Source organism: Lepidochelys kempii, chromosome 6, assembly GCF_965140285.1.
Source record: "Lepidochelys kempii isolate rLepKem1 chromosome 6, rLepKem1.hap1, whole genome shotgun sequence".
Taxonomy (NCBI): domain Eukaryota; kingdom Metazoa; phylum Chordata; order Testudines; family Cheloniidae; genus Lepidochelys; species Lepidochelys kempii.
Window position 1 is genome coordinate 30,075,584 of NC_136385.1, and position 18,936 is coordinate 30,094,519.

Sequence of the window (18,936 nt, forward strand, 5' to 3'; positions counted from 1 at the left end):
GGGCGCTGTGGGGCGGCTGAGGCGCTGTCTGTCTGTGGGAGGCAGGGCTGCAGGGGGCGCTGTGGGGCGGCTGAGGCGCTGTCTGTCTGTGGGAGGCCGGGCTGAAGGGGGCGCTGTGGGGCGGCTGAGGCGCTGTCTGTCTGTGGGAGGCCGGGCTGCGGGGGGCGCTGTGGGGCGGCTGAGGCGCTGTCTGTCGGTGGGAGGCCGGGCTGCGGGGGGCGCTGTGGGGCGGCTGAGGCGCTGTCTGTCTGTGGGAGGCCGGGCTGCGGGGGGCGCTGTGGGGCGGCTGAGGCGCTGTCTGTCTGTGGGAGGCAGGGCTGCAGGGGGCGCTGTGGGGCGGCTGAGGCGCTGTCTGTCTGTGGGAGGCCGGGCTGCGGAGGGCGCTGTGGGGCGGCTGAGGCGCTGTCTGTCTGTGGGAGGCCGGGCTGCGGGGGGCGCTGTGGGGCGGCTGAGGCGCTGTCTGTCGGTGGGAGGCTGGGCTGCGGGGGGCGCTGTGGGGCGGCTGAGGCGCTGTCTGTCGGTGGGAGGCCGGGCTGCGGGGGGCGCTGTGGGGCGGCTGAGGCGCTGTCTGTCGGTGGGAGGCCGGGCTGCGGGGGGCGCTGTGGGGCGGCTGAGGCGCTGTCTGTCGGTGGGAGGCCGGGCTGCGGGGGGCGCTGTGGGGCGGGTGAGGCGCTGTCTGTCGGTGGGAGGCCGGGCTGCGGGGGGCGCTGTGGGGCGGGTGAGGCGCTGTCTGTCGGTGGGAGGCCGGGCTGCGGGGGGCGCTGTGGGGCGGCTGAGGCGCTGTCTGTCGGTGGGAGGCCGGGCTGCGGGGGGCGCTGTGGGGCGGCTGAGGCGCTGTCTGTCGGTGGGAGGCCGGGCTGCGGGGGGCGCTGTGGGGCGGCTGAGGCGCTGTCTGTCGGTGGGAGGCCGGGCTGCGGGGGGCGCTGTGGGGCGGCTGAGGCGCTGTCTGTCTGTGGGAGGCCGGGCTGCGGGGGGCGCTGTGGGGCGGCTGAGGCGCTGTCTGTCGGTGGGAGGCCGGGCTGCGGGGGGCGCTGTGGGGCGGCTGAGGCGCTGTCTGTCGGTGGGAGGCCGGGCTGCGGGGGGCGCTGTGGGGCGGCTGAGGCGCTGTCTGTCGGTGGGAGGCCGGGCTGCGGGGGGCGCTGTGGGGCGGCTGAGGCGCTGTCTGTCTGTGGGAGGCCGGGCTGCGGGGGGCGCTGTGGGGCGGCTGAGGCGCTGTCTGTCGGTGGGAGGCCGGGCTGCGGGGGGCGCTGTGGGGCGGCTGAGGCGCTGTCTGTCGGTGGGAGGCCGGGCTGCGGGGGGCGCTGTGGGGCGGCTGAGGCGCTGTCTGTCGGTGGGAGGCCGGGCTGCGGGGGGCGCTGTGGGGCGGCTGAGGCGCTGTCTGTCGGTGGGAGGCCGGGGGGCGCTGTGGGGCGGCTGAGGCGCTGTCTGTCTGTGGGAGGCCGGGCTGCAGGGGGCGCTGTGGGGCGGCTGAGGCGCTGTCTGTCGGTGGGAGGCCGGGCTGCGGGGGGCGCTGTGGGGCGGCTGAGGCGCTGTCTGTCTCTCTCTCTCTGGCTGGCCGCGGGGCAGGGTTGTTGGGGTCGGGCCCAGCAGCCGCGCGGCGGAGAGCGCTGAGCCCCCCTGGCCGGGTGAGCCGCGTGCGGCGGGATCCGGCCCCTGGCGGGGCTGAGCAGCTGGGGCCGATGCAGGAGCCGCTCCCGTCCCCGCAGCGGCGTGAGGGGAGGAGGGAGCGGGCCGCGACTTGCTCCGGGTGCCCGCCGCGCCCCTGCCTCGCCCGGCGATGGGCGGAGTCTCCTGCCCCGGCCCTCTGAGACCGGCGGCTGCCTGGGCGGCCGGGGGAGCCGGTGCTCCGTGGGGTCTGCGCGCTGTGGGCTCTGGGTCCGTGGGGTGGAGGGGCGGGGAGCCGGTGCCCCGCGGAGGCGGGGTGGGGCGGCAGGAGGCAGCAGCGCTCTGCGGGATGCGGCGTTCGTGTCGTGGCGGGGAAGGCGACGCAGGTTGTGGTTGCGGGAGACGCCTCGGGGCCGGTTTAGCTTTTTGTGGGCCTGGCCCCACACACATTTGTGGGGCAAGGTGCAGGGGGGCTCGGGGCGGTCGGGCTCCGGCGTGACGGGGGGGCTGGGGCACGGAGCCGCAGGGCGGCGGGAGCAGCCCAGCAGGAGGGCCCTGCTTACAAACCTGCGGCTGCCAGGCGCACACTGGCCTGCCCAGCCCTGGGCGGCCCGCAGGCCCCTTCCCCTTGAGGGCGAGCCCGCCCCACACTGCCCCCCTGCCCAGAGACCTCCCCCAATGGCCTCCCACCACAACTGCACCACACCGCTCCCCGCCCAGAGACTTGCCCACCGCCTTCCTCACAGCCCCCCCAACCCCGTCACAGCCCCCCATATTCCTGAGGCGAGTCTGCACCAACGCATTAAAATTTCTGCGCACAGTGTTTTAAGATTATGCAGAGTTTATTCGTCAATAAATAAATGTGGAGGCTCCAACATGGCAGTGGGGAGCACAGACCACTGGTTGCATGGAGGTGGGAGATTACCCTGCAGCCTCCCCCCACCCCATCCTGGGACAGGGGCTCGGCCGTGAGGCTGTACCCGACCTTGACGCAGTGCAGGGGCCAGGCCTGCCCCAGAAACACCCTGGGGCCCTTCCCCCCCCGTGCCAGGCGCATCAGGTTGTGGGCGAACAGGCTCAGCCCGGCAGCAGGATCCAAATGCAGAGGGACTTAGTGTAGGGCTAAGAGAGTTCTCTGTGGGGCAATCTGGGTGCGGGAGGCTCAGTGGGAGAGTTGGATGCACAGAAGTTCATTGTGGGGTTTCAGGGGCAATGGGACTCTGCAGGGGATCCAGGTGAAGGTGTTTGGGGCTCAGCGGGGAGGGTGAGATGGGGTACAGGAGAGATGGGGTTCATTTGGGTGGGGGTGCAGGTGTTTGGGGCTCAGTGGGGAGGGTGTCTGGAGGGCTCATCGGCGTGGTTCAGATGCAGGGGAGATTGAGCTTGTCAGAGTGAGGGTTGGATGGGCCTGTTTAACAGGGGAGCCCCAGTTTTTGCCAAGGGGATGCTGCACACTGGGCTCCAGCGTTCTCCTGCCCCTGCTTTCCCTTCCCTTCCTCTCCCCACTGCTCTATCTCCTCCCCATCCCACCCCGTTCCTTCCCCCCTGTCTCTTTCCCCCTGCCCCTGCTTCTTCCTACCCCGGCTTCCCCATCCCCTTCTCTTCTCCATCCCATGCCCCTTCCCCACCATTCCATCTCCTCCTCTCCCCACCCCACCCCCTTCCTTCCCCACTGCCTCTTTCCCCCAAGCCACAGCCTGCCCCTGCCCTTCCCCACCATAGGCACTTACTGTTGTACAGAAAACAGGATGGCTCCCAGCACACAGAACGGGAGCTCAATCTAGGACCCAGAAAGTGGCATCTTCTGAGCAGCACTCTCTTTGGGCAGCTCTGTGCTTGCAGAAAGGGTGGGGGAGGCAGTGGCATGTGACTCTGTGTGCCCCCATGCCTTGCCTCTGTTAGGGGGATACTGCCCCCCCCAAACTAAGCCCATGTGTGTTCTCCGCTGCCACCCCCCTCCCTTTGCTTTTCCGTCACTTTTGAAAGGGAAGCAAAGAAATCTGCAGGGGATCTGTTTTCATTCCCCCAGGAGTACTCCATACAGAACACCCACTGCCCAGTGGCCCTCCCCCTGACCCTCCAGAGACCTACTCCCCCACGCCCTTTCTGCCCCCCAGCCACACTCACTGGCCTGCTGGCAGTGACTATGTCCATACATGGGCTGAGCCTGCAGCACTGCTGGGGCCGGTCAGGGATCCCTCTGGCTCCTTGGAAGCGGCATAACCAGCCAGGGCAGAGTGGGAGCCTGGCCTGCCCCAGCCAGGCTCCCTCAAGACCCACATGCCTGGAGGGGGCCAGTAGGGCTGCCCCTAGACATTGTGGTGCCCTATGCCGTCCCCTGCAGGGGGGAAGAGGGGCTGCACCCAAGGTGTGTGGGGGGCAGGAGCAAGCTTGGGGGGTAGGGGAGAAACCACCCTCCAGCACAAGCTGGCGGAGCAGGCTGGGTCTGCGTCGCTCCCTTTCCTGCTAGCTGGTGATTGCAGGGGGGCCTGACCCCACACTCATGGGGTGTTGGGAAGTGGAGTGACCCAGCCCCAATATGCTCCACTCTGCTCCCCTGGCTCCCAGCCTTGGGACTGGGGGGCACAGGGGAACCACCCCCCGCACTCACTGGTGGTGCGGCTGGGAGCCGGTGGAGCGGGCTGGGGCTGGGTCACTCCACTTCCTGCTACCCACTGAGTGCAGGGAGAGCCTGACCCCTGCTGCAGTCCCCCAGGACTTAGCTCAGGGGAAGGGGTGGGGTGAAGTGCGGGCAGGGCTGGGGTGGAGCAGAGGCAGAAAGAGGCGAGGCGGGGGTGGAGCAGGGTCGGGGGTAAATTTCCTGGCCTGCTCAGCCGGCTGGGAGATAAGGCTTGAGGCTGGAGCAGCAAGTCCGGACACTGGGGCCCCTTCTGAGTGTGGCCCAGCGCCATGGAGCCACTGGTGCCATGGTAAACCCAGTACTGGGACCCATCCGTGGTTTGGTAGGGACAGGGATGCTGCCAGCTCTTGCCTGGAGTCACTCCCCACTTATCTTTGTTTCTAGAGAAGCAGGATTGCTGGAAAACTTCTGGTCCAGAGATTGTGCTGGATTTTTGAAAAATGGACCGGAATCCTTCGCCCCCTTCTAGCGATGCTGAGGACGAGCAGGCAGCAGGGGATTCCATTGGGAACACAGTCTACAGCAAGCATTGGCTGTTCAGTATCCTTACAAAACTGATAGAGGTGCGTGATAAGTGCCATTTCTCGGTCTCTGAAGATGTGCTGGGGACACTCTTAGGTACTGAGCTCTTTTTGTGTTAACAGATGACCTGCAGGTTAAATAATGGGTGTTGTAACATGTAGAGAAAGTGACCTCAGTAAGTAACCAGGGATAAGATTGCTCACTGTTATAAGGAAGGTGAATAGCTGTTTAAGCTAAAGGACAACTTTGGTGCAAGAATAAAGGGATGTAAACTGCTCATGAACAAATTCAGGTGGGAAATTAAAAGAATGTTTCTAGTCATTAGAGGGGTGGAAGCAGCATCCCAATAGGAGTTGAGGGGCAGCCAACACAATTAGTTTTAAGAGAGCACTCGAGAAATTTATGAGTATAATTTATAAGTATGTATGACAAATATGTGATGTAGGGGGTCAGGGCTCAAGAGCCCTGGGGTTCACTTCTGGTTTATGTCTCATGTTCCTAAAAGCTTATGCTTCATGGTTTTAGTCAGCCACTGGTGGGGGGTCAGGAAGGCATTTCCTGGCCCACAATGTATTCTGGGGGTGTTCTTTTTTTATTTCCTTCCTCTGAAGCATCAGGGATGACCAGGGCTGGAGATAGGATACTGGATGGGGAGGGCCAGTACTCTAAGTTGGCACCAAACATTCTTTCTCTCTCAGATGCTTGGCTACCTGGTTCTTGCTCACATATCGTTGTATGATTTGATAACTTTAATGTAGCTAGCCCAGTGCACACAATTAATTTGTTATGAGAAATATATCTTACTCACCTGTGTGTAATATCTCTGCAAAGGAAGTAATACTTGAACATTTCAAGAGAGGACCTCATACCCTCTAACAAATGTCGATTAAACTTCCCAGCAATCTGTCAGGTAGGTAAGTATTGTTGTCCCTGCTTTTTTAGATGAGTAAATTGAGCCCAGGTGAGGTGAAAGGCCTGCATATCGTTCAAGGAAAGACTTTTCTGCCCAAGAAGATTAATTTAGAAAATGCTTAAAAATGAGCAGTACAGTTTTGGAAGGTCTGAAAAGAGTAGATTGTTAGTGTCGTCTGTCTTTGGATAACTAAAGCAATAGATTGTCTTGAAGAATTCACTGTCACTCCCTTACTGTTGCTCCATTTTCTTTTTACTTCACTTGATAGGTCATTAGCCCTGAAAAGAGTGACTCCAACTCGAATCGTGAGGAAGTGCAGACAGAGCTAGATGAAGAAATGGAGAATGACATTTGTAAAATGTGGGACATGTCAATGGACGAGGTATGTTGGTGAGCAGCCTGTAATGAAGTATTGAATTCAACTGTAAAGCTGAGAAATTTCTCTGCAGTGCCTCAGCCTTTCACTGAATATCTTCAGTCGAAATGCTCCTCTAAGAAGAGGATTGATAGCGCTGGTTAGTGGAAGATTTAACAAGCACTCTTTGCCAGCTTCCGAACTTGGATGGTGTTGCTCCTTCTCTATTCTAGTTGGTGCTATCTGCTGAGGATCCCCTAAGCAGAGTACGCCTGGTAAGTTGACGTAAAAGATGCCTGTCCCTATCATGAAAGTTTTTCAAGTACCAGGCTGAGAATTGCAAGATTTTTTATGTGCTTTAAAGCAAACACTATCTCATGAAGAAAGACCTTCTATTAGATACAGGCAGTTGGGTCCCGGGAAGGGAAGGGGCGGACACCAGGATGGAGTTGCATTGGTGCTAAAGTCCAATATCTTTTCATATGTTGAGGAGATTTAGAATAAAATCTGCTTCTGTCACAATAGTACAAGTATATGCACTGACTTTAGCAGTGCGCAAGGAAGAAATCAATGAATTTTATAATGATGTACAGAAAGCAATACAAGAAGTTTGAAGACAAGATAGGTTATAGTGTTGGGAAACTTTCATGTGAAAGTAGGATTGGACTGGATTTCTGGGATGGAGCAACAGGCAGATTGAAACTCAATGAAGAAAGCAAAAGAGGAGAGAAGCTACTAAATTTCTGTCTACGCAACAACCCAGTGATAATGAACACGCTGTTCCAACAAAGAAAGCTGATGAGGGAGTGGAATTGGCTATCACGTGATGGGCAAAGTAAGAATATGATAGATGATGTACTTGTGAATCACAGGTGGAAATCAAGTGTGTTGTCATGCAGATTATTTGTGGCAGATATTGGATCAATTCATAAGTTAATGTTGGCATTGACAGGGTTGAGGCTGGGCGCAACTGAAAATGTGCCAAGAACTAAAATCTATGACCAATTTATCAGGAAATGTGTCAGGAAAGAATACAAGGAAGCTGTTCAGAAAAACATCATGTTTCTGGTGAAAGAAGAAATGAACATTGAAAAGACATAGAACAGTGTTTTGTTTTGTTTTTTAAAAAAAGAGGAATACACAAAAAGAAGTGTGACACAAGTTGTATTGAAAGATAAGAAAACTGAATGGGACATATGAGTTGAAGCTGTCAACAGTGAAAGACAAGTGGAGGCAAATAGTTGAGGATGAAGAAGCAAAGCATGAAGGAGGGAAAGAATATTCTGAAGAGTTGTACGGAGTCTGGAACACAGTAGATGAAATGGTCCCTAAAAAGAATGGAGAGGTGCATAAAGCAGTGCTTGCAGAGGGACAGACCAGATTTAGACCAGGATGGAGTATAAAAAGTCAGCTCTTTGTGATGAGACAGATATCAGAGAAGCAGATATAACAAATTTGGTTGTGTTCTAACAACTTTAGAGATTTTAAACAACCTTTTGATAGCATTTGGCAGAAAAGATTATGACAAGTCTTGAACATATGGCATCCCCAAGAAATTGATCAAGCTGGTAGAAAACATTTACAGCAAGTCAGTGAGTGTGGCGAGAGTAGACAAGAAGCTGATGGAAAGGTTCAGGATAACCATAGGAGTGAGACAAGGATGCACGCTTTAGCCAAATTTGTTCAGCTTGGTCCTGGAAGCAGTATTGATTAGCACTGAGAGATAATATGACTCCTCTTATTTCATGTGGGAGGATAGTGAATCACCTTAGATTCACAGAGGATGTTGATTTCCTAGCATTGTCCAAGGAATATTTACAGAGAATAACTGCCAGGTAGACTGAGAAAGCAGAAAGTTTGGACTGAAGATCAGCATGAGGAAGGCAAAAACTCTGACAACTGAAAGATCAGGGAAGAGGACAAGATCAAACATATCTACAGTTGTGTGTCTCTATTTTCATTTGTCATTGACTGTAATTGACAAGCCTACAGGGCTTGGTAGATAACTCACCTGTCATAGTGAATCTGACAACTGCTTGATCCAGCCTGATTCAATGAGAGAAACATTTGATTTGCATGTGGAAATTATATTTTAAAAAGGAAAAAAAAGTCTAATTAACACTTTTTCTCCCCAGGATGTTGCATTATTTCTCCAAGAATTTAATGCCCCTGATATATTTATGGGAGTGTTTGCCAAGTCTAAGTGTCCTCGACTTATTGTAAGTATAGATTAATGGAAAGTGCTGTCCTAGGTGAACACTTGCAAAATATCCTCCCCTTTCTCCTTCCTTCTTGTTTTGTTTGTATAGGAGTTGAATGGTAAGGTGGAGTTGGGGGGTGGCTTTTAAAATAAACTACAGCCAGTGCTTTCAATCTTCCTTCTGCTCTTTGGTCTATGATCAGTGTTTAGAAAATGTTACAGGTCTTGAATGTAGGTATTTGTTCTGGTCTCCCAAGGTGATTTTGGTCTTAGTGGATTATCAGATATCAGTACTTACAATTCTGTCATTCTTATAATCACTTGTCCCGCCCCCACTCCCCCGCTTTTCAGCTCATGTGATTTTAGCAGTCTGTATCTCACAATCCACTCTAGATAGGAATTAAGATTAGGAATTCCAGAAGTGCTCAGTGTTGTTGTGATGGGTCTGGTACTGCAGCGCCCCTTTGTGGCGGGGGCGGGGGGATGTTGGGGCCTAGCCACTCCTATGTTCCCACGCCTGTCCTGTAAGGGCGTTCCAGTGTGGCCCCATGGCCGGCTTTCCTGTGCTTGCCCCTTAGTCGGGGTAGTGGGACCTATCCGCTTGAGTCCAGGTGTCGCCCTGAGTATCGGGCAGTGTGGCCCGACGGCCAGGTCCACGTAAATCGCTCCCCATGTTGGGGTAGTGCAGCCTGGTGGCTGGAGTCTATACAATCCCCCTCGCAAGCAGGGTAGTGCGGCCTGGCGGCCGGAGTCTGTATAACTCACCCTGCACCTTGGGGCAGTGTGGCCCGGCGGCCGGAGTCCATATAACTCCCCCTCAGGAAGGTAGGTGTATCCCAATGGTGGGAGAGGTAGGGGGACCCGGGCCTGCCCTCTCCACCGGGTCCCGACCCAGGGCTCTTCTACTGGCGGTGTTTCCCCTCGTGCTTAGCTCGGCGGGGATCCGCCTGCAACACATCGAACGTCAGCGCAGCTTTGATGCTGCCTGTCTCTAAGATGCCCCTGGGTCACTTCCTACCCTCAATGTCGCCTTCTCCACTCCTGCGGGGGGGGGTCCTCCGGTCTGTCCCCTCTGGACAAAACCTCCGTCCTGGGCGTTGGGTGTGTCCCGGCTTGGCTGGCCCCTGGATCTGGGAACTTTGGGTGTCCCTCCTCCAGAGCTGGCAGTGTGCCTCCTTCTCCTCCCGTGGTCAGCCCAGACTGAGCACCTTTGCAGGCTTTTATACTTATTCCCCAGTTGGGGCATGCCCAGCAGGGCTTCCTCTGCCAGGAAGGAAGGGTTAACCCACACGATACCAGTGTGGGGCCACTCTGCCCCGTCACAGTTGTCTTAACTCCACTCGCACTGAAGTCAGTGGAAGAAGAATTAGGCTAATACTGATGGCTTTTGAAAATCTCACTTTTAATGCTTTATGTCATTTGAAAGTTGGGTTCCAAATTCTCTGATCATATATGCCGTGGCATTGGCGTCTCTCCTTAGCAATTTGAGACAGTGGCTGCTAAAATTGTGGTGTAATTTAAAGGTGGTGAAAAAAGATGGGAGTAAAAATGACTTTCTTTTTTACCTTTTTACCTGTCAGGGCTAGAATCCAAACTTTACGTTACTGAAGATTTGAGATTTCAAGGTTTCCAGTGACATTTGTTATTAGCACTAGTTATTCACAAGATACTTCAGAGTCCTTGATCTTGGTGTAGAGCTGTACATTCTTTTGGTCATTGTCCAGGAGTGAATATAATCTGTTGGTGATATCTGCTGCATTTTGTTTTTAAAAATACTGCAATCAGCAATTGAGGTCTGTGAGGGGTTTATTGAGAAGATCCTTTCTCTTGTCAGGAGGCGAATATGTCATGGGGTTGCATTTGTGTGCTGAGTTCTTATGAATCCAGCTAAGCTCCAAACTGATTTGCACAAAGTATCTATTTGTCTGGCCTATCTAACGAAACCAGAGAAGTTTGTTTCAAGGTATATTCATTTTTGATTTTTTAAACCCTTAACTATGATAAGCCTGAGGAATACTTGCCATCATTTGTCCATAGTATAATTAGCCATCAGTGCATCCGAGGCATTCCTACATGACATCTCTAATGGAAACATTCAGTCTGTGTGGAAAGTGAACGCTAATACTAACTCCTGTAGAAAAGAAGTGAGAACCAGCTCCCCCACAGTTAGATCTGTACCCTAAGGGTACCTATATTGCATTGTCTAATCCCACTATAATTTGACTTCACAGGAAATCTGTGTGGGAATATTGGGTAATATGGCCTGTTTCCAAGACATATGCATGTCTATTAGTAAAGATGACAATCTTGGGTGAGTTTGTTTGTGTGTGCTTTTGCTTTGCATCATGTGTGTGTATATGTTTACAAAATATGGATTAAACATTAAGACTCTTTTTAGTCTTAGATTTTGGACCAAATAGATTAGGGTTAAATGTTAGAAAATTAATTTTATTGTAAATATTTTTGTCTCTGTAGTCGTTTCTTTTATTTATTTTTTTTAACAAAGAAAGGGTCATTTATTGGGCTTGTCTGTCTTGAGAAGTGCAATGCAGATAAATTAATCCACTGTTCTGTATCTCACATGGGTTATGTTAAGAGGAGGAACAAAGTTTCTCGTTCTCTGCCCCAACTTAGTTCAGGCATTTCAACTGACTAGTTGCTGAATGGAAGATAATGCCGCTTTGAGAAATTTTCAGTGCTAAAAAAAGCTATGATGAAGAGAAGAACTATCAGTTAACCATGAGTCTCCTCCTAACACTCATCATAAACCCTTGAGCATATATTGATAGATGCCCAGGAATGCATTTTTGTCTGAATTTTTAGAATTGGAAATATCATTAATTTCTGCACAAGTAGAGGAGGATTTTACTTTTATGTTGCGGCAAACTGCTGGTATGAAAAATTGATGTGAAATTAATCCTGTTCTAAAATTAATTTTTTTTAAGAACAATTCAGTTAAACTTAAGATTGTAACTTTTATTTACAGACAAATATTATTGCAACATTTATGTGATTCGGACTCTCCTACTTTGCTGGAAACAAGCAGGTAGGGCATCTTGTTAGCAACTGAAATATTGATGTTTGATAGTTTTAATGTGTTCTAATGCTTGTAAATAAAATCCTTGAGAGTGGGCTGATTATTTTGTTTTCTCTCCCTTTCCATTCTTAAGTTCCACAGTGTACTTGGATTTCATCCCTCGTGGGCTTGATTTTTTTTCTCCATTGTACCAGTAAGATTAGTGTAAATCCACATTAACACTACTGTAACTAGGACCTGACCCACTATATTTTAATTACATGCAAAGCTAAAATTGCAATTATTGTCTAGGTTGTTGTTAACCTGCCTCTCCCAAGCTGAGGTGGCCAACATCTGGGTTGAAAGAATCCGAGAAAACCCATCCGTGTATGACTGTGTTTGTTTTATCATGTCAAGCTCTACAAATGGTAAGTTGCCAAGTAATTTGGGTATTGGTGTTGATAGATAAAACGCAATGCTGAAGTACATCTGAATTGTAAAGACAAATTGTTTTTTTTTTAAAGTGTAGAATACATTAAAAATAGTAAACTTCATGAGTACAGAATAAACTGCATGTACTCTTGCAGGTTTTATAGATCTGTCTGATCCCTAAAGAAAAAGGGAAGATTGAAATCGGCCCTAGATTTACATCTGTGCAGGATCAAATTTCTTTCATTAAGGCAAATCACATGGTCCTTATTGAAGTACATGTACTTGGCATTTTTATTGTTTTAAAACAAGCCCATGTTTTCAGTTATTCCAGTGTAACATTGTATCTCTTTTTAAGGTTTGCTATCTAAATGCACTGTTGTCTTGTTAGAACTAAACTGAAAAACACTTTTAGAAAAATAAGCCAAGTAATAGGCAGCTATTCTGTTTCTTCTTGTAACATTTCAATTCTTACACTGTTTTAAGCATGTACCTTGACTGACATTTATAAAAATGTGTTTTTCATCTTCAGCTAAATAAAAACAGCAGAATGTTTATGCAAAAATCCTAAAATTTCAGCTTTTTGACTTAGAAGAAACATCCCTACTGTTCCCTATTTTAAGAAATAATAATACTTTGCTCTTCTGTTTGAGGGTCTTGTATGTTTGATTTCAGTGGGACTACTGAAAGTGTGAAGTGCTACTCAGCATGAATATTTATTCTAAATTCTGTTTTTTGTGTGTTAACATGGGTAAGAATTTTGTATGCTAGTTTTTCATTATTCATCAAAATTTATTATGTTTTTGTCTGTGCAGTTGAACTGCTGGTTAAAGTGGGTGAGGTGGTGGACAAGCTCTTTGACCTGGATGAAGAACTAATGTTAAAGTGGATTAAAAATGGCTCTTGTCAGTCAGTGGGACAGTCTACAGATGATTCCCCAGAAGAACATCCAGATTTTAAGATTGTACCTTGTGTACTTGAAGCAGCAAAACAAGTCTGGTACGTGTGCTTTTTCTCCTTAATTTTGGGGCTAGGGTGACTGCTGATTATCTTCTTGCAGCCCAATCCTGAAACTCTTGACTTCAGTGGGGCTACTCCTATGAGTAATAGGATTTGGTCCCTGTGATTTGTCATATAAAAGTGCCATGATGATTTATTCTAAAGTTTCTTGTTGTTTGTGGGCCAGTTGGATAATCCTTGTATCCTAGTGTTCATGAAGAGTCATTTTTCTATTAATAATGAACTCATCTGTTTTCTTTGTTTGATGTAGCTCAGATAATCCAGAGGGGCTTGATGTTTATATGCATATCTTGCAGCTCCTAACCACAGTGGATGAGGGCATTCATGCTATTGGTAAGACACTTGAATTGTTGTATATTATGGAACAATGCTGCAGTGACGTTAGATCGTGACAGATACTTAAGTAAAAAAAAAATTCTCTCCTTGAATCGGTTTTTTTTCTTTCTCAAGTGCAGTCTCCTGATGGAGGAAAAGAGACTTGGACTTTACTTTATGGTCTGGTTTGCCATGAACTCTGCCAGCCAGATGATCCACCAATCATCATTCAAGAGCAGAAGAGTGTATTGGCCTCTATTTTGTCTGTACTGTCTGCCATGTTTGCTTCACAGATACAACAGGAATATGTCAAGATGAGAAAAAGCAAGTATCATTTTTAGTTCCTGTACAATTGATGACTTTAGAGTCATGCCAGTAGTGGGAGGGCATGTTAATTTAATTTATTAATGGTTACTCAAGACTGGTTTAGGGCACAGAATTGTTACAAGTTTAGAACAACATAAAGGTAACAAATTGGCCCATTATAAAGAAAGGGGTGACTTGCAAAATTTTTATCTAAACCAGAGTTCAGATTTAAATGTTTCTAAAATTCGGGGGGTATTTGGAGCTGGATTTTCAGCTGAGTCTCCTCTTTACCAGTTATGGTGATAAGTAATAGAACTGCAAAAATAATACTTGTTAATGACAGAGGCTGGGGTTGCAGTTATTTTAAGAGGTAGGAGGGAATTCTGTATTTAATTCGTGCATTTTTATCATTTGCATCAACCATTGTGAATGTCTCTGAGAAATGGATGAAAACATAGGCTAGCCTTTAAGATGGAAAGGAGTGACATGGAATGAGAGTTGATTTCTTTAGGAGCAGAAAATTGCACTGCTCACTTGGCTGGCAGTTGGGTTTATTATTGTGCAAAGTTTACTGTACTACCCTCTGTTTTCCTTTCTTCAGATGGTAACTAAATTGAATGGCTTACAGCAATGTCCAGGTTTCCTTTGCTATTGGGTCTGGGCTTGGTGCAGCCTAGGTATACAAGTAATGGGGAGAGGGCTCAAGGAGTTGGACCTGCACAAGGTAGCACATACCCTTCCAGTAAAAGGGGGGAGATTGGTTTGGCTTAGGCATCAGAAGCATGGGAGGTATTGTGCTTTCTGTGAACTATTGCTGGGGAAATTCCCCCATGCCATGGAGCTATGTCTTTAAAGACACATGGCCTGCAGAAAGGAGTGGTGTGCAGTTATGATAGAGAGTGAGATACCAATTGTATGTAACAATTCCCAGGTCTCTCGAGTTTTGTCTCCTGGATTGTGCTATCTCCTGACACTTTTAAAAACCTTATTGACAAACAGTGACATATACAGATAACCTATGGTCTTGAAGCAATCTGAATGTACATTTCTACATCCTTATCAAATCTTTCTTCATGTTTCAAAATGGATCCTCTTGACAGTATCTGGGAAAAAAAACCCAAATCTGTCTTTCAGTTTGTAAAACTGTGGTTTCCTGTTTTTGTATGTTAGATATGCCTCTGATTGGGAGTTTGATTCGAATCTTACAAAACATGGAGGACTGTGGGAAGAGATCTTTTGATAACTCAAAGAAATCACAGCCAGAGGAGACTAAGAAGTCGGGAACAGTTGAGGAAGACTTCCATCTGAAAATCTTGAAGGATATCTGTTGTGAATTGCTTTCCAATATGCTTCAAGAATTGACTAAGGTAAAGAGAAAAAATTTAGGAGGATTTTATGCAGAGGAGGGAAAGAGGAAATCTTATTATTCAAGGGGCATTTTCTTCCTTTTCTTTGCTCAAAGTACAACTATGTACCAGAATTGAGTTCTGTAAGGTTCTGGTTAGAGAAGTGACTGGAGGCACAACTGTAACCTATATGGCACAAGATAGAGACCAAGATATTTCTGAGGACTTCAATCAGTTTATCTCACAAAGTAACCTTCTTGATGTACATTGGTAATTCCTTGTTGCATGTGAATTAATGAAGTTCAGTCAGGGAAAGAATACATGTAGGTCTTTATTTAAGTGGCAATTTCTCAGCTCCTGGCTAATAAGTTCTGAAGATTTTTTTTGTGAGAGCATTTAAACTGAGAGAATGTTTTCCCATTTTCTATTCGGTTTTGCGTCAACTATTGTCTCTAGACTGTAAGCTTTCTTATTTATATGATGTATTTTACCTGCTTTACAATACAAGGACATGTATATGTAGAGCCCTTTATTTTCAGTTTTTATTTTGTTTGATTTTTCCCAGGAATTTATCAGTGTTTATTACCACAACAACAAAAACAGGTGAAAATCAGTGCAAAAAATTATTAATAATTTTTCTGGGTAAATATTGGGGTATATTTTGGTGGATGAAAAGACGGGGGGGAAAGTATTCAGTAGATTAATGCTCTGAATTCCATTCATCAATGTGGTTTGCTGTAGAATTAAAACACAATGCCACCTCTGAGTTTAAGAACCAGTATATCTCTAATCCCCAAATAAAACTTTTCATTTGAATAAAAAATGTACTCTTGTAGCCTTAGAACTATTAGACTATGAATATTTACATTTAATAATTGGGACACATCGTGTGCAGCGCATACACTCAACTTCATCCTTTTCTCCTGTTTTTGTTTTTTTAAAACTTTTGAGTGCTTCCTTGAGTTCTGAAACATATTCCGATACAGATTTTCGTTTTCTTCCCATTTGTGTATGTCAAATCTTTAAACCGTTATCTGCTAACAGCTTGAAATGTGTACGTGGTGGGTGTGAGATTCATCAGTACGTTCGCTTGTGCATGCACTTCAGAGCTTGTGTGCGTGCCTGTGTACATCTCGTAGACTAATTTGTAGCTTTACTTCAACGGGCAGCTTTGCACATACACACAGACTAGTGTATTATCGTAATACAGTACAATGCATGAGATATCTGTATTTTCATAATAGAACAAGTTATTTTTTATATATTTGAATGATACAAAAGTAGGGTGGAACTCAGGAAAAAAAAGAATAATACTTTTTTGTAAAACCTGGGAGTTCTTTGGTAAAAATCCGTTTAAACTGAAAACGAAGGGGCTTATATATATGACACTATGCACGTGGCTGTGAGCTTATGTATTCAGCAACTGTTTATGAAATACTAGTTGTGTTTATTTTTTACTGTTGTTTTCTAGGAAAACATATTAGAGGGATTGAACCAGGGATATCTAAATGAACAGAAATGTTCCTGTGCGTTTCAGAATCTTTTACCACTATATTTCACTTCAGTGAGTATGTGACAAAATCTTTAACATGGGTGAGAACATGCAGGGCAATTTATAGCCAGGTTTAAAGAGGGCAGGATTACTCTGACATAAGATGCAATATCGGATGACACATCAGACATTTATATTTTCTTTCCTTTTTTTTTGGCTCACATCAGCCAAAACTTTGAGCTAGATCATCAGCTAATGTAAATTGGCAGAGCTGCTTTGTTTTAATAGAGTGATTTAAAAAAAAAAAGCATATCTGATTTCCAAAGAACGAAAAACAAATATATATTTTTTAAGCAAGCTCAAACCTTCACTGGTATTGGAGCGAATTGTATTCTATAGATTAGTCTGTGGATGTCGTTGGACTCAATGATATCTCGTGGCAAGAGTTTAGCATGATTCAAAAAAGGTTGAGCTATTTATATAGATAACTAGAAGATCCAGTTCTACATCAGTAAACACTTAAAAAAAAAAAAAAAGTCTTGGAAGTGATATAAACACTCGTTTTTCAGGCTTCAAACCAGCTTCTAATTTTGGATGTTTGGGGGGCAGATTAATTTGTCCTATAACTGCCTAGTGCAGGGTTTCTTGCACCTTCTTCTGAAATAGTACTGTCTGCTGTCAGTGATAGGCTACTGGAATATACAGACCACTGGTCTGAGCCAGTATGGCAATTCCTTCATTCCATCTGAGTGTATTTGTGTTTTGTTTCATACTTGTGTTTTATTTCTAGGTGGAAAGTTTCCTTGAAGCACTGCGTGAGGCTGATCAGACGCTTGCTGACAGTCTAGAAAAACGTTTCCCAAGCCTGAGGCTGCAGACATAAGAAAGTACATGGAATATTTTCTTCCTATGGAATGAGGATTTTGACTGTTTCTTTACAGTATTTTAGAAATCAACATGTCCATAAACTCAGAAGAATGAGTTTAACCCCCTTACCTGCAGATGGTATTTAAGAAATTTCACAGATATTCCTGGTTAATCTTGGATTAACCTGATCTGGGATGGGGAAGGAAATAAACTCACTTGAAGTCAGTTCTTCATCCTGCAGTCTTGTCAGCTTTTGTGATCAGAGGCTTTGATTTCTTTGCTTATTTGAAGTGCAAAGCAGAACTATAAATATTCTTTTGTATTTTAATAACCTGTGAGCTTGTGCTTTTCATCTGTTGAAACAATGAAATGTATGGAATCTTTTAAAATGCTACTGACTCTCTTGCATTGTTCTTGGTAGGAGGGTTAGTCAAAAAGAAATCTTAAATATCTTCTAGCTAAGCAATCATTAATTTCTTCAGTCACCTCAGTAAAGCAGTTATATCACACTGATAAATTACTTGCTTTGTTTTGGAAGATGTCAGTAATGTGTGCAGATGTTATAGAAATTTTGCAACCTATTCTGCTACGATGTCTGTACATCTAATTTCTAAGCCCCTTTCACTATGGGCAATCTAGGGACTCTAGCTCCAACACAGTTTAAAATGAAATACTTTCAGGCTACACGGCAACTTCTGCTTGTTGTAGTCAAGTTGCCTGACGCAGAGTTATAGAGTAGATCTAGATTTAATCTCTTGCATACAAGACGCTGCTTTTTAGAAAAGCTCTCTATGCTTCAGTTCAGAAAAATATCAAACAGTTCTCGTTCCTTATTGATGTATGTTGTTATGTTGAATTATTTTGAATTAAATTAGAAATGGCTTTTTAGGCTGGGATTTTCAAAGATGCTTAAGGGAGTTAGATATCCCAGCTCCTACTGAATTTCAACTCTCTCAAATGCTTCTCAAAATCCCACTCTTCAGGTTTTTTTTAACTGCAGTACATTTTCATATGTTTTATCTGGGTGCAGTGCAGCTCATCTGTCTGCTGTGTTTGGACATCAAAGATATTACAACAATATGTTGGCTCATGTTGTTTCTATAAACTGGAACTGGCAACAAGTAGACAAAATTAATTTGAGATATAAAGATACGATGGAACAAGTTCATGGAGAATAGCTCATTAGCATACATTCATTCCACAGTTATCCAGATTTCTCTAGGCTTCTACTTTACTTGTCCTGAGTTACATGTACAGGTCGTAATTATTGAAGATACAGTATCTGTACGTGTGCTAAGTCTTTTCATCCAAGCTTGTTTTCAGAGGTGGTATTACTCAGCCATTCCATCAGGTAATTGACAGCATCTCTGTTGTTGGCAAGGGGACTTAAAAGCTTGAAAATGCTGACTGAAGTCACCATAAGAATTGCAGTCGTTTCTTGCATTTTTTATATGTTATTGGAAGCAGTTGGTAACTGAGTGGCTACAGGGTTTTCATACTACGTTGGCATTTTTGAATATTTTATTAAAACTACAGGTTTATAATAAAGTTATTTTTAAAAAGCACTTTGGTTTTCTTTACTTTGTGTCAAATATGCCTTCTGAAGAACTGTCAAATATTTACTACTGTCTTGAGTGAAGGTAACTTCTAAGAATAGAACTGAAACCTGTTTCCTGTTGTAAATATCCTGTGAAACATGTCCTCCTTTACCAGAAATTTGTTTTTAACACTGTCTCTCAATATATTGTAAGCCTTTGCTTTGTCACTAAAGCTAATGAGACAAATTATCTTTCTTCCAGTGGAAGTAGCCTTCTGGCCTTTTCCCTACATTATTTTAACGATGCTTATCTAAGAGAATACCATAGAAGTCCTTTTATTGGGAAGGTACCATAGGTTTCTTTCAGCATTC

General features: G+C 46.4%; 2 protein-coding genes across 6 annotated transcripts in view; one reads left to right on the forward strand and one right to left on the reverse strand.

The window, feature by feature from the left end:
• LOC140912630 (serum amyloid A protein) overlaps window positions 1-3,714 on the reverse strand; it is a 31,766-nt gene extending 28,052 nt beyond the window's left edge. Inside the window, exon 1 of one of the 2 annotated variants that reach the window (XM_073347326.2) lies at window positions 3,336-3,714. In XM_073347326.2, coding sequence (XP_073203427.1) covers window positions 3,336-3,471 — 136 coding nt within the window. In that variant the 5' untranslated portion in view covers window positions 3,472-3,714. The remainder of the gene's footprint in view (window positions 1-3,335) is intronic. The other variant, XM_073347327.2, reaches the window with a different exon arrangement.
• Window positions 1,519-18,592, forward strand: SAAL1 (serum amyloid A like 1). Of its 4 annotated transcripts, none has more exons than XM_073347332.2 (14): window positions 1,519-1,625; window positions 4,631-4,809; window positions 5,950-6,063; window positions 6,270-6,311; window positions 8,172-8,255; window positions 10,468-10,547; window positions 11,223-11,282; window positions 11,565-11,680; window positions 12,497-12,680; window positions 12,952-13,034; window positions 13,152-13,340; window positions 14,493-14,689; window positions 16,140-16,232; window positions 16,951-18,592. In XM_073347332.2, the coding sequence occupies exons 2-14, from the start codon at window positions 4,687-4,689 to the stop codon at window positions 17,041-17,043; spliced, it is 1,458 nt and encodes a 485-aa protein (XP_073203433.1). In that variant the 5' UTR covers window positions 1,519-1,625; window positions 4,631-4,686; the 3' UTR covers window positions 17,044-18,592. The 4 variants fall into 4 exon arrangements, with proteins under 4 accessions (XP_073203433.1, XP_073203435.1, XP_073203434.1 ...); XM_073347333.2 differs by lacking the exon at window positions 1,519-1,625 and adding an exon at window positions 1,723-1,991; XM_073347334.2 differs by lacking the exon at window positions 6,270-6,311 and having other exon boundaries at window positions 1,520-1,625.
• The last annotated feature ends 344 nt before the right edge of the window (window positions 18,593-18,936 follow it).